General features: G+C 41.7%; 1 protein-coding gene across 4 annotated transcripts in view; it reads left to right on the top strand.

The window, feature by feature from the left end:
• The window catches only part of fkbp15b (FKBP prolyl isomerase family member 15b), an 85479-nt gene that overhangs the window by 62827 nt on the left and 8599 nt on the right, over window positions 1–14053 (top strand). For all 4 annotated transcript variants that reach the window (XM_072240545.1, XM_072240544.1, XM_072240543.1 and 1 more), the window contains exons 22-27: window positions 1728–1883; window positions 2157–2309; window positions 4459–4551; window positions 9849–9971; window positions 10591–10698; window positions 12522–13366. In XM_072240545.1, coding sequence (XP_072096646.1) covers window positions 1728–1883; window positions 2157–2309; window positions 4459–4551; window positions 9849–9971; window positions 10591–10698; window positions 12522–13366 — 1478 coding nt within the window. The remainder of the gene's footprint in view (window positions 1–1727; window positions 1884–2156; window positions 2310–4458; window positions 4552–9848; window positions 9972–10590; window positions 10699–12521; window positions 13367–14053) is intronic.

The raw sequence follows: 14053 nt of genomic DNA, 5'->3' as shown, positions 1-14053 counted from the left end.
TGCAATAATGCATTTTAGTAATGTGGACTATCATCTAAATGGGGAGAAGGTTCAAACATCAGAGGTGCAGAGGGACTTTAGAAGTTCTTGTGCAAGACTCCCAGAAGGTTAATTTACAGGTTGAGTCTGTGGTAAAGAAGGCAAATGCAATGTTGGTATTTATTTCAAGGGGAATAAAATATAAAAGCAAGCAGACAATGCTGAGGCTTTATAAGACGCTAGTCAGGTGGCAGTTGGAGTATTGTCAACAATTTTGGGCCCCATATCACAGAAAGGATGTTTTGTCAAGACTGGTGAGAATCCAGAGGAGGTTCATGAGGATGATTCCAGGAATGAAGGGGTTAACATATGAGGAGTGTTTGGCAGCTTTGGGCCTGTACTCACTGGAATTTAGAAGAATGCGGGGCGGTGTGGGAGGGGATCTCATTGAAACCTTCCGAATGTAGAAAGGACTAGATAGGATGTTTCCTATGGTGGAGGTATCCAGAACTAGAGGGCACAGCCTCAAAACTGAGGGGTGACCTTTTAGAACAGAGGTAAGGAGGAATTTTTTTAGCCAGAATCTGTGGAATGTTCTGCTACAGTTTGCGGTAGAGGCCAAGTCCGTGGGTATATTTAAGGCAGATGTTAATAGTTTCCTGATCAGTCAGGGCATCAAAGGATATGGTGAGAAAGCAGGTGTATGGGGTTGAATGGAATCCAGAATTAACCATGATGAAATGGTGGAGCAGACTCAAAGGGCTAAATGGCCTAATTCTATTCCTATATCTTTTAGTCTTTGTCTCTTCTGTGTCCCAGAGCATTACGGGACATCCAGATGATCCAGATATGCAGCTGTTTTTTTTTTTTGGAGATCAGTAGTTTCCTCCGTGGTGTCCTTCCATGAACACCATTCTTGTTCAGTGTTTTTCTTAAAGTGGCCACAAGAGCAGAGACTTTAGCAAGTTCTAGAGATTTCTGCAGGTCTTTTGCGTTACCCTTGAGTTCTTTATCTCCTCCTTCAGCATTGAATGTTGTGCTTTTGGTGTGATCTTTGCAGAATGCCCACTCCAAGAGATTATCAACAGTGCTGAATTTCTTCTGTTGGTAGACATTTTCTCTCACTGTGGACTGATGAACACTCAGGTCTTTAGAAGTGCTTTTGTAGTCTTTTCCAGCTTCATGCATCTCTACAATTCTTCTAGGGTCCTCTGAAAGTTGTTTTGATCATGACATGGTGCACATAAACAGATCTTTCTTGGGAAGAGCAGCCTCTGTCAGTAACCTGACTTCGTGTGTCTTATTTTTTGATATATAGGGCAGGCTACCTTCACAGCCCACACCTCCAATTGCATCTCACTGATAGGAACAGCTGACTCCAAATAGCTTTTGTTGAAGGCATTATCTCAGAGATTCATATACTTTTTTTGAACCTAGATTGTGATTGTTTAAATGGTGTACTGAGTATTGACGAGAAGAAGTACAATTGTTTGTGTGTTGTTAGCTTAGGCATATTGTGTTTGTCTATTATTATGACTTAGATGAAGATCAGACTATATTTTATGAGTAATTAATGTGGAAAACCAGGTAATTGCAAAGGGTTCACAAACTTTTACTTGCAACTGTAATTGAGGGGATGGGGGCATGTGTGTCAAGGGAGAAGGTCTTGGAAGGCTGTGATTAAATGGAAAGAAATTATCTCTGTAGCTATTGTAAGACCTTGTAGTCACTGAGTCTTCTGTGGTCAGAATTTAGCAGAGAGGAAGAAAAAGGCAATAACAGATCGGCAGCGAGCTGAGAAAGAAATGGATGAAATCCGGAAATCGTACGACGAGGAACTGGAAAATGTACGATCATTGCTGAGGAAGACCCGGACATCAACTGACCAGGCTGCAGCAGAGCAGGTGAAGAAATTGACACTACAACACAGAGCTTAATTCAGTACTGTTCCTGATCTTTGCAGGGCTGAATGATGCGGCCGGATATCTTGATGCTGTAGACAAATAAATTGCAAAATCTTCATTTTTATGTTGTACACGTTTATACCAGAATGTAGATGTCATGGGGCATCAATTCAGATCTATTTCCTCTGAAGAATTTTATTCAAGTGTATTTGATGATCCTCACTGGGATTTGAAGTAGAATTTGTTGAGGTGCTTTTCTTTCCCTTCTTCCAGATTTCAGTGATGCATGCAGAGCTGGAATCGCAGTGGCAAGCCAAGTGCGACCGGATGCTTGCGTCAGCCAAGGAGCAGCACGACCAGCAGTACCGAGAAATCTGTGAACAGCGGGATTCCCAGCAACTTAAGATTTCACAGCTGGAGGCAAAGGTGCAATTTCTTTGAATTTAGTGTCCTTATTTCAGAATCTCTCATTCGTCTGTCTCTTCCTATATTTTTTGTTACATGTTAGTGATTGGACAAGTTGATTAGCAAATATGCCAAACCCATTTGAGTGTGTAGTTTATCCTGAGCAATTTCAGTTCCATTTGAAGGAGCCTTTTACTGCTCAGTATTTCTTTTTCCTCTGGGCGTTAATTTTTTGTTAACTTGTTTTTGCAGGATGTACATAAACTTTAGGTCCATAGCAAATGGAAAGATACATTACTCTTGATGTATATTTCTGTAATGATAACTGATTTATTACTCTTGCCGATGATTCCATTAGTAGAACCTAAGAAATGGGAGCAGGAGAGGGCTCCACTATTCAGTACAACCATTCTGCTTTAACCTGAGAAATGGGAGCAGGAGAGCTTTCAGTTCTCCACCTTTCAATACAATCATTCTGTTTGAACTTCATTCTACCACACCTCCTCCCTGTACTCTCCCCTCTCACAGGAATGGTTGTAGGTAATCATCAGACCCAGAGGAATAGATGAGTTTGAGTGCCATTCAATAATTATTTCTTTACGGTTCTCCCTTTGGCTTATAAACCTGGCTTTGTGCTGTTTTTCTTAAGTTTTCACTGGGACATAGCGTGGCCCTTGAGCCACACCACCCAGCAATCCCCTGATTTAACCCCAGGATAATTTACAATGACCAATTAACCTACCCCTGACTTAACCCCAGCCTGATCCCAGGATAATTTACAACGACCAATTAACCTACCAACTGATACGCCTTTGGACTACTGACTGGGAGGTGACTGGAGTAAACTCTTTACAGGCAGCGGTGGGAATTGAACCTGGGTCATTGTTACTGTAAAACATTGTGCTAGCCACTACACTATTGTGCCGCCCTTTTCTGGGATGTCTTGCATCTTCTAACCTGACAACAGTTGTAAGATATTTGTTTAATGCCTGGGCTGCTTTCTTCTGCACGGTACGGTTTCTTCAATCTTTGACTGTAAGTGTTTACCTTTGCTCATCTCCTCCTAAATGTAAACTTATAGAATCTTATCTTTTTATATAACGTGCCATGCTAGTCGTCTTAATTCTTTACTGAAATTGTAAATCTTAATCAGCTGTTAGTTTTAGCAGTGTTAGTATCCTGTAGGATCGCACGGTTTATCATAGTATTACGGTACAGAAGAACACTTGGTCCATTATGTCCACTATGGCTGAAGACACTGTTAGAACTAATCTTACTTTCCAGCTCCTGTACACCAAGTGCTTACTCAGGCTTTTTTTAAAAGGGAAGAAAACTAGATGATAGAAACCCGAAGTAACAACAAAATGTTCAGTCTTGCCAGTGGGAATTAGAAGTCATGGGGGGGGGGGGGGAAGAAAAATCTCCATTAGTATTTGTGGAGGGAGAAACTGTTAATATTTCTAGTTAATTACCTACTATCAGAACGAGAAAAGTGAGAAAAATGTTTCAAGTTGCTAAGAAATCTTGGAGACAGTGTAGGGAATGTTTGAGAAAGGCTGAAGGCCAAGAGAATCGAGTAAAAGAGTGCCGTTAGTCCCCTCTGAGAGGGTAGACGCTACTTTTTAATCAGAGCTGATCTATCAAAGGGAGATGAAGGGGAACAGGAGAGGTGAAAGAGAATGCTGGAAGTGTCCTCAGTGAGGAAACGATCATCAGTCCTCCTTTGTGTCAGGGCACCACCTGTAAGACTAACTTCCACAAGTATTGCATTGTCTGCATTCCCATCATTCTTTTCGTTCAGAATCTCTTCTAACTTTCCTTTATTAATCTACACCAGGGGTTCCCAACCTCTTTTATGCCATTGAACAATACTATAATGCAAATGGTCCATGGTCACCAGTTTGGGAACCCCTGATCTTCACTATGAAGTTATGAGTAACACAATTTAATGAAAATTTACATAAGCTTCTAAGGAATAAAGAATGGAAGGATTCGGTTAATGGATTAAGGAAGCACATCTGGCATGTGAGCAATGATAGAACCAAGTTGAGTCAGATGACCTGCTTCTGTCTGTAAATGTGATAAAGTTAGTGGCAGTAGGAGTAACAGGTGTGGTACATCTGAATTGCTGCTGCGTTCTCACATTGTGATTCTTTCTCCCAATATCCAGGTAGCATCATGGAAGGAGTCTCGTGCTGCAGAGGAAGCGAAGCTCTTGTCTCTCCAGGAACAGGCTGACGAGCTACAGGCCCTGAAGGAGCGGGTAATGATGTTTCACAAACCAGGCTTCTTCCACTATTGAAACTTCAATCTAGTCAGCTTGTGCATCAGCTTTGTACAGCCCCATTTAGGGAAGGAGAAAGAAAAGGGAGGCGGCTGCAGTAGTGGAGTTGTCTGCGAGCTACAAGGAGTTTAAAAAATATATATATTTGCATTGCAGCTTTTCCAAACTTGGGGCATCTTCCAGTATTTCCTGGATGATAGAGAACCTTCTGTAGTGTGAGTGCTGTAGTAATGTAGGAACCATGATAGTCAACTTGCTGAAACAAGATGCTGCTAACAGTTGTTTTGTTTTTAGTGTCATTGATTAAGGAATGAATATTAGATGGATGTAAAGAGGAAAATACTGTTATACAATTGGATTTTTAATATATGCTTCCTGAGATGGCTGCTAGAACCTTGATTTAACCCATAAAGAAAGTTGTAGTGTACTACTTGAAAGACTGTGAACTAATGCTGCATGAATTACCAGCCTAGATTTGAGTACCTCGAATGGGAGTTAGAACTCACAACTTTCTAACAGAGCAGCTGGCCCTTCATTCCCTGAACTGCATAGGCAATAGTGTGATATTTAGATAAGGGAAAGAATTAGGAGTTGGTGTCTTATAAATCAGTGCAATATGGTGAATTGCAGGTTGGTGGATACATTGGAGCTTTGGGGTTCAGTATTTGGATGAGTCAGGATTGTGCTGTCATTTGATAGGTTCTCTGAAAATAAATCAGCCTGTTTAGAGCTAATGTTAATAGACAATAGACAATAAGTGCAGGAATAGGCCATTCAGCCCTTCGAGCCAGCACCACCATTCACTGTGATCATGGCTGATCATCCACAATCAGTATCCAGTTCCTACCTTATTCCCATAACCTTTGATTCCATTATCTTTAAGAGCTCTATCCATCCCTTTCTTGAAAGCATCCAGAGACATGGCCTCCACTGCCTTCTGGGGCAGAGCATTCCACATATCCACCACTCTCTGGGTGAAAAAAGTTTTTCCTCAACTCCGTTCTAAATGGCCTACCCCTAATTCTTAAACTGTGGCCTCTGGTTCTGGACTCACCCATCAGCGGGAACGTGCTTCCTGCCTCCAGCGTGTCCAATTGCTTAATAATCTTATATGTTTCAATTAGATCCCCTCTCATCCTTCTAAATTCCAGTGTATACAAGCCCAGTCGCTCCAGTCTTCCAACATATGACAGTCCCGCCATCCCGGGAATTAACCTTGTGAACCTACGCTGCACTCCCTCAATAGCTAGAATGTCCTTCCTCAAATTTGGAGACCAAAACTGTACACAATACTCCAGGTGTGGTCTCACCAGGTGTATTAGGTGTATGGAGCTAGATTACAGATCATCTGTGATCTTGTTAAATGGGGAAAGAGACTCTATGGGATAAATGGTCTTTTCCTGTTACTACATTGAAGGCCCGCACCCATCTTGCTGCTACTATTTGGCAGGACATATAGAAGCCTTTCATTCCACACCACCAGGTTCAGGGACAGTTATTACCCTTCAACCATCAGGCTCCTGAACTGGCATGGATAACTTTAATCACCACAACTGTGAGCTGATGCTGCAACCTACAGACACACTTTCAAGGGCTCTTTACAACTCATGTTCTCAGTATTTTTTTCATTTGCACAGTTTGTTGTCTTTGGCACATTGGTTGTTTGACAGTCTTTGTTTTTCATAAATTCTGTTGTATTGCCTTTTTTTCCCTGAGAATGCCTGCAAGAAAGCGAATCTCAAGGTGCTATGTGGCAGGGGTCCCCAACCTTTTTTGCACTGCGGACCGGTTTACTATTGACAATATTCTTGCGGACCAGCCGACCCGGGGGGCGGGGGGGGGTGAGGAGTGGGGTAGGGTTGCCCACGGACAAGAGTAGAGCCAAATATGTTGTTTACACAGAGACTACAATGACCATGAAGCCTTGCGCGGGCACCAGTGCGCATGTGTGCTTTGCATATGCGTGTACATGCTAAAGTTTTCTACAAATTGTTTTTGGCGATTCTGTTGGGGGGGGGGGGGAGGTGATGTTAATCACGACCGGAATATAGGTGATAAGTGGCTAATACACTTAATTTCGTTTCTAAAAGGGTTTATCTAACGAATTTATTATTAAACACACAGTGCATATTTTCCTCGCATGAATACAGCGATAAGTCAATTATCAGGGAAGGACAGGGGAGCTTGAAGTAAGTGTTGAATGAACTTTCAGTTGAAGTGGCAGAGGCAGGTTCAATATTATTTAAAGAAAAATTGGATAGGTATATGGACAGAAAAGGAATGGAGGGTTATAGGCTGAGTGCAGGTCAGTTGGACTAGGTGAGAGTAGCGTTCGGCACGGACTAGACGGGCGGAGATGGCCTGTTTCCGTGCTGTAATTGTTCTATGGTTATATAAGTAAGTCAATAGCATCAAAACATTTTAAGTAACGTTTGGATATTAAACACACATCACATATTTTCCCCGTATGAACATATAAAATCATTGCAACACACCAATATCGCTGAATCAGTGGGAGCCCTGGGCTTGTTTCCCTGCAACAAGACGGTCCTATCGAGGGGTGATGGGAGACAGCGATACTCGAAGGGGGTTCCTTATGTCCAGTCTATTCTGCAATTTAGTTTTCGTTGCATTCATTGCAGAGATATGTTAGAAATGGAAGCAACGTTTTCAGTGCTTTCGTGGCTATCTCAGGATATTTAGCCTTGACTTTGATCCAGAATGCCGGCAGAGATGTTATGTCAAACATACTTTTCAGCCCGCCGTCATTTGCAAGCTTGAGGAGTTGATCTTCTTCTAGCACTGACATGGATGACGCATGCGTAATGACCTCGCATGCGTAATGGCTCAACAGTGGGTGTGAGGAAAGGTGCAGCTGACTCCTATCACCAAATCATATCGTTTCCTCGGGGCCCAGTAGCGCATGCTTTGCGGCCCGGTGGTTGGGGACCGCTGCAATATGGTAACATATGCTACCTGTGAACTTGGATCTTTTTAAGGATTTGTGAATCCTCATTTTCAACCTGGGCTCTTAATTTTTTGTTTAAATAATAATTTTCAGGTTCTGCATTTTGCCGGTAAGCCCAGTATTTTTGCCTCTTCATAATTGCCCTTATAAAAAGATTGAAAAAGAAAAGACATGATTGTCCTTGAGCAGATGTGATGACCCACGTCACTGAGCTGTTACTGTGTTTTTGTACTAGGTGTGCATCCACAACACTTGAACAGCAGTGTCTAGTTTTAGACCCAGATGGCAAAAGACCGGTCATATGTTTCCAAGTTGTGTGTGATTTGCAGGGGAACCTGCAGGCAGAGGTGTTCTGCAAGCCTCTTCCTTTTGTTCTCATCTCTAGCAGAGTTTGCAGTTTGGGTGGTGCTGTAGAACTAGTCTCAGCAAGTAATTGCAGTTCATGTAGGTGGTTCATACCGCAACCACTGTGCAGTGATGGTAGACGGTGTCAAGGTTTAGAGAAGTTGATGGGTGCCAATCAATTGGGATGCTTTGTCCTGGATGTCAAACTTCTTGAGAGTAGTTGGTAGAAAGGCCTGTGAGTGAGTTGCCTGATGCATGATACTCGTCCTCTCACCTGAACTGAGTCAATACCAGCCTCAAAGTCCAATCAGGAGGGACAGATGACAAGGGAATATATACCATCGGACTAGAACATGTCCAGGCATCATCCCTGATGAAGATAGCAGAGTTTGTCATCGAAACGTTGGTTAAAGTGGATACCTGTACCCAGCTGAAAGCCAAAGAAGAGTTTATCTGTAACCCGTAGTGTTGACTTGAGATGATTTTACAGTTGTGCATCACTACATTGATTTCCCTCCTCTATCAATTCAGCTCTGCTCAAAACTACATTAATTACATTTCTAGACTTGGCTATACCAATCCATTCTGAATAAGCTAGAATTCAAACATTTCTGCTTCCTTACCAAGTACCAATATATAAAACCATAATGCTCACTGTCTTGTTCTGGCTCCCAGAGCAGTAAATCGTACCAAACATTTTAAATCACTCCTTGATTTCGCTCCTGTAACTCCTTCAGCTTTGTCCTCCTCCATTTTTCATCCATTGCACTTGCACAATTTTTTCATTGCTGCGCTGGTAGTTTCCCTTAAATTTGTGGCCATGCTGACTAGGCCCCGGGGCCCGGCATTTCCTGCTCACACCTCTATTCCTCCTCTTTAGGACGCACTTTTAAAGCTTTAATTTTCATCAATTTTGTCTTCATCTGGCCTAATATCTCCTTGTCTGTCTTGGTGTAAAAATTTGCTTAATAATCTTATGAATTACTTTGAATCTGACTATGTTAATACATTATTACAGTATGTCAGTTTTTGTTTTGATTCATGGATGTGACTAGGTGACCATTTTAAACCCTTTGAACAGTGAGCATTTTTGCTGTCAGACTGTACAGCACATTTGCCAGTAGTATTTACACTATAATAAGCACAAAGAGCAGAAATGGATTCTGTCTCTCTCTTTATTTTCCATAGTCCCTCCTCTTCTTGCCTCTCCAACAATATTTAAGTTTTGTGAGACGTGTGCTTGTTGGGAAACAAATAATGCAAGAGACAGGACATCTCATCAGTTATCCAAACCATACAAAGAATTGCTGTGCAGTAACATAACCAATTTAGGCAACAAAGCAGCAGTTTTGATTTCCAACGAGCTGATACTGAGGTCATACAGCCAAGGTAATTGACTAACATAGCAATTAGCCTAGGAAGATTGGGTGTTGTGATCAGCTGAAAAGCCATTTGTCTGATACAAAGGATTAAAATTCTGATAGTCCTGATAAAGGGTCTCGGCCCAAAATGTGGATTGTTTCTTCTATGAACATTGACTGTTTTTGTGTGTGTTGCTCAAGATCTCCAGTATCTGCAGAATCTCTTGTGTTTGAGATTAAAATTTATCTTGATTAAACAAAGGACTGCACTTAATTACTTAAATCACAATTCACACACAAAATGCTCAGCAAGTCAGTTAACATCTGTGGAGGGAATTAAACAGTCCGTGTTTTGGGCTGAGATCCTTCATCATGACTTGTTTATTTCCCTGCATAGATGTTGTTTGACTTGCTGAGTTCCTCCTGCATTTTGTGTACGTTGCTCAAGGTTTCCAGCATCTGCAGAATCTCTTTTGTCCTTGGATGTGGTTTCCTGTCGTAAGTGACAACTTGATACTAGTTTCCCCTGAAGCCATGAAGAGTTGTTGTGGCAGAGATGCTTTTGCACACGTGTTGTTGAGTGCTGTTTCTGTATTTGATAGTACTCATTGTTGGAGAGCAGAGCTGTGGCAATGAAGGAACAGTGTGAAGAGCGCATTCAGGAGCTTCAACGGCAAACCCCTGTGGCGAGTGAAGCACGACATACAGGCAACATCCAGGAGGAGGTATGGAAAGTGAACTAGCGGCATATTATGTTTTCATGTTTTTAAGCACACTTGAGGTGCAGATTAGGTTTTTGCTAAATTTTGTTAGATTTTTTAAAATGGTACTTTAATTTTGTTTGTTGCCTTCCTGTGAATCAACTCTAGTCAAATTGTGAATGTTGTTTTGTTGCCAACCACTTGAAAGTCATCCAAGATCAAAATGTGTGACGTACTATCACAGAGATTTAGAGCACTTGATGACTAAGGACTGCTTGTGGTGGTCCACTCTATTATTTGTTGCCGTGATCCAGAGTTTAAAGATGATTGTCTGATGGATTCTCCAAAGTGATTCGGCTTTCTGCCTTGCTGAGACCTAATATTCTGAGTGCAATGGCCACCATGGATTCATTAGTTTAAAGCTGATCCTGGGATGTTTGCTGTGTGTATCCCTTTACTATATAGTTTTTAGGACTGTTAGAAAAGCATGTAGTTATATAGTTTGCTAAAGCTATAGCTTGAGAATGCTTAACGGTGATGTTCAGCAGGATTAAGGGAAGTTTCACCTTCCCACTGATTCCTTCATTGCCTTGCAAAATTGAGCTTGGTGCCTGTGTAAATGATGACCAAATTTTTCTCATAGGTGAAGAAAATCATGAATGGTGTGTTTCAGTCAGTGCGAAGAGAGTTTGATCTTGAAGAAATGTACAGTGGAAGATCAGTTCTTGGCATCATCATGAACACTATCAAGGTATGGACTTCAGCTGGCTGGTAGCAACTGCTCAGGCTTGGTTTGTATGCTTGACACCGGGGTAATGTGGTTCATTGTGTCTGATATAATCTTTCCTTGACTTGTTCCCCTCGTATTACAAAGTAAATGGTATAGAGCTGATACATCAATTCTTATGTGACCCAGGTGGATAGTCACTGTTGTCACCTATGGCAAAGGTTGATTTGGACCTTGGTCTGTTCTTCAGTGATGCAAGATCCAGTGCAGGAGTTCATTTCTGCATGTCAACCACACAGACTATTTCAAAACTTAATATTTTCAGTCCATCAAGCTACACCACTCACTGGGCAGAAAAAATCAAGGATTCACAACTTCTGAGAAAAGAAATTCTCCATCTGAAATGGAACTCCAAATTAGTCGAAGCATACTTTGGCACAGGTTTGCTCTAATATTTACTGACAAACAAATTGACCCTGGCAATAAACTGTCAGTTATTGTTCAAGTATAATGTTGGCACCCCAAGTTGATATCCCATGTCAGGCATCAAGTTACCAAAGAGGCACTAGAAACGTGCTCCGCACTCTTGAAGGGGTTGCCAAAGTGTAACGTGGTTAAGGGAATGGAAAAGTACATTGAGTTGACCATACTGTCACAGTTGGTGAGCTAGATGTGGAGGTAGGCTGGCTGATAAGGCTCAAAGCAAGAAGGGAAAAAGCAGAATTTATGGAAGAAACTAATTATTTCTCCCAAGAACAGCAAACTAAATACAGAGTGTAGAAGTGGTTGCATTTTAGTTACCTATAGAAAATTGACAATGGTCATTGCTGCTGTGCATAATTGACGGTGGTGTTACCCAGTCAGTAATACTCCTGTCTGAACAGAACTTTCAATTAATGAGATGGTGCAAGTTCAACCCTATCATATTATGTTAGGAAATTAATCCTCAAGCAGAGTAATCAATAATAAACTTATAGAAGAACAGAAGTCCTGGAATCTTCTGAGCAACTGTATTTTTAAAATTTAAAATTGCAACATGGAGACTTGAAACTCAACTCAATTGTGTGTGTTGACCTTTACACTTGGAGCCAAAAGATCTGAAGCCATTTTGTGCATCCCTTCAAAATTCCTTTTCTCATTGACGCTCATCCAAGAATCAGCTTTATTCAGCATTTACATTTGCTGTGGTGTGTTGGTACAGCAACATACCACATTATGAAGCCTGATACAATTCGTGCTTCTGTCATTAATCCTTTCAAATCTCTGGCATTTAGTTTGGTGTTTTTGACAGCTTAGTTCTTATCCCTTTGATAATCGGAAAGGGTGCTGTACATACCCACCAATTTAAAGAGATCTTTTATCTGTCCTCATAAGTGAAGTGATTTGCAGCATTCTGAATTATTGAATAACATACCTCCCTCCAAGAGCAAAGTATGACTTGTTCTGGGATTGGCCCACAAATCATCAAATGACTTAACTAGGTGGTGTGACAATGCCAGCTGGCTATTCAGGCATTCAGTTAAACCTTTTGCTAACTTCATCAGCCTCTAGAAATGTGCAGGTTATTGGACTGAAATCAACAACTGTGGGCCCTTTAGTCCTTCACCCTTCCACACATATGGCTGTCCTTCAGGAGTCCAGATTGTGTGTTGGCAAGGAATTCAACCCAAGATTATTGTGCTCAAGTCTCATTCTAAAGCACTCTACATAATTAATTCAGCAGGTCAGGACTCTAAAGCTTGGTTGGATCCTTTCCATAGCACGTAATATCTCTTGGGTCTCCGAGGGGACCTGAACTACCATGATGTTAGTTTTACAGACCTCTCTCTCTTACTCTTCCCCATCAGGCTGTTACCCTTGAGCTCTTGGTCCAATACCAACCCCAGACAAGAAGCGACAATGAGGATGAAGAATCTGAGAGCGAAACTGAAGAGAAGGCGGAGTCTGCAGTCGAGAACCAAAATGTTAACGTAGATACCAGGATTTCTGAAAGAGGGAGTGGAGCAATGCATGAAGAGGGTCCCACAGCAGCAGAAACGGATCAATTAAATGAGGTGACTTTATCATCTAGCCACCATCCTGGGACTGTCGAGTGTGAGGAAGATCAAGCTGAAGCCCAGGATTTGAAAGCCTCAGAGTTGGAGGAGCCAAAGATACCTCTAACCCATGCTCCAAATATTCCAACTCTTCCACAGATTCCCTCTACAGGAGAGGATCTGGTGAACGACACAAGGCACTTGGAGAAATCGATGGGCGAAGGTGGTGGGGTGGAAGTGTTAACACCTTTACCTGACCCAGAAGATCTCCCTGACAGCAAAATATCTCACCAAGATGCCATGGTCAAAGAGTGTGAAAGGACACCAGAGAAGAAACATGATCTGGTGGGTGAAGTGCAGGATGGTGAACTGGGGAGAGATTCTCTTCCAGTCAAGTCAACAGCTGGCGAAAGACAGGAAGAGAAATCTCAGGCACACGACAATACCATCTCTGAAACTCGGAAAGTAGTTCAGCCTTTGGAGACCCTCCCAGCATTTAATGGGAACAAAGGGAGCCCTGAAATCCCAAAAGCTTCGGCATTTCAACCAAGCCAGGCTTCCTCGGAGCATGATACCTTGCATGTAACAGAACATGGCTCCGGTGCTGTGAAAGCAGGCCCAGAAGCTAAATCTGTCTCCTTGGCAAACTCTTCCAGGTAAATAGCATTTAAGGGGGTTTATGGCCAATGTTAGTCCGTTGGTTTAAGTGAGTACCAGGCTGAAAAAACAAATCAGGTCGTGTAAAAGGAATTGTGGGTTGATAGGGAAGTTTTTTTTTAAAGAAAAATAGTCCAGGACACATAATAGCCATAAATTTTTATAGGCTAATTAATGAAAGCTATCATAAAAAAGAGAAAATTGAGTTTAATTAATAGTCAGGTTTTTGATGATGTAACAGGGGTTGATGAGTACAATGGGCAACTTCAGTTTTTGGTGACATAGAAGCTGGCTGTAGGTGACAGGAAGGAGGTGATAATATTTGAGGATGCAGATTAGTTATTAGAATGACAGATGTATTGGAGTTGAAATAATATACAGAAGTATGGGCTGATAAATGTTTGCTTGGCAGACTGAGGATGGATAATATAAAAAGTACAATTGTAAATGGAGTGCTGGATTGGAAACTTGGCTGCATAAGTCTTTGAAGGTGAAGGACAGATGGAGAAAGCAAGTTTCAAAAATGCTGCCTAGAACAGACCAAGAAGAAGAACAAGATGGTTATGATGAACTTTTATAAAAACATTTACTTTACCATAACTGGTTATGGTTGTTGCACTCTGGAAGGGTTGCGGGAGTGATGTTTAGGAAATGGAAGAGGCTGAAGTTCTTTTTTGATCATGAGT

The sequence above is a fragment of the Mobula birostris genome, chromosome 22, assembly GCF_030028105.1.
Source record: "Mobula birostris isolate sMobBir1 chromosome 22, sMobBir1.hap1, whole genome shotgun sequence".
In the NCBI taxonomy this organism is placed as follows: Eukaryota; Metazoa; Chordata; class Chondrichthyes; order Myliobatiformes; family Myliobatidae; genus Mobula; species Mobula birostris.
Note: the sequence above shows the minus strand (reverse complement) of the source record. Positions and strands in the feature narration are given on the sequence as shown.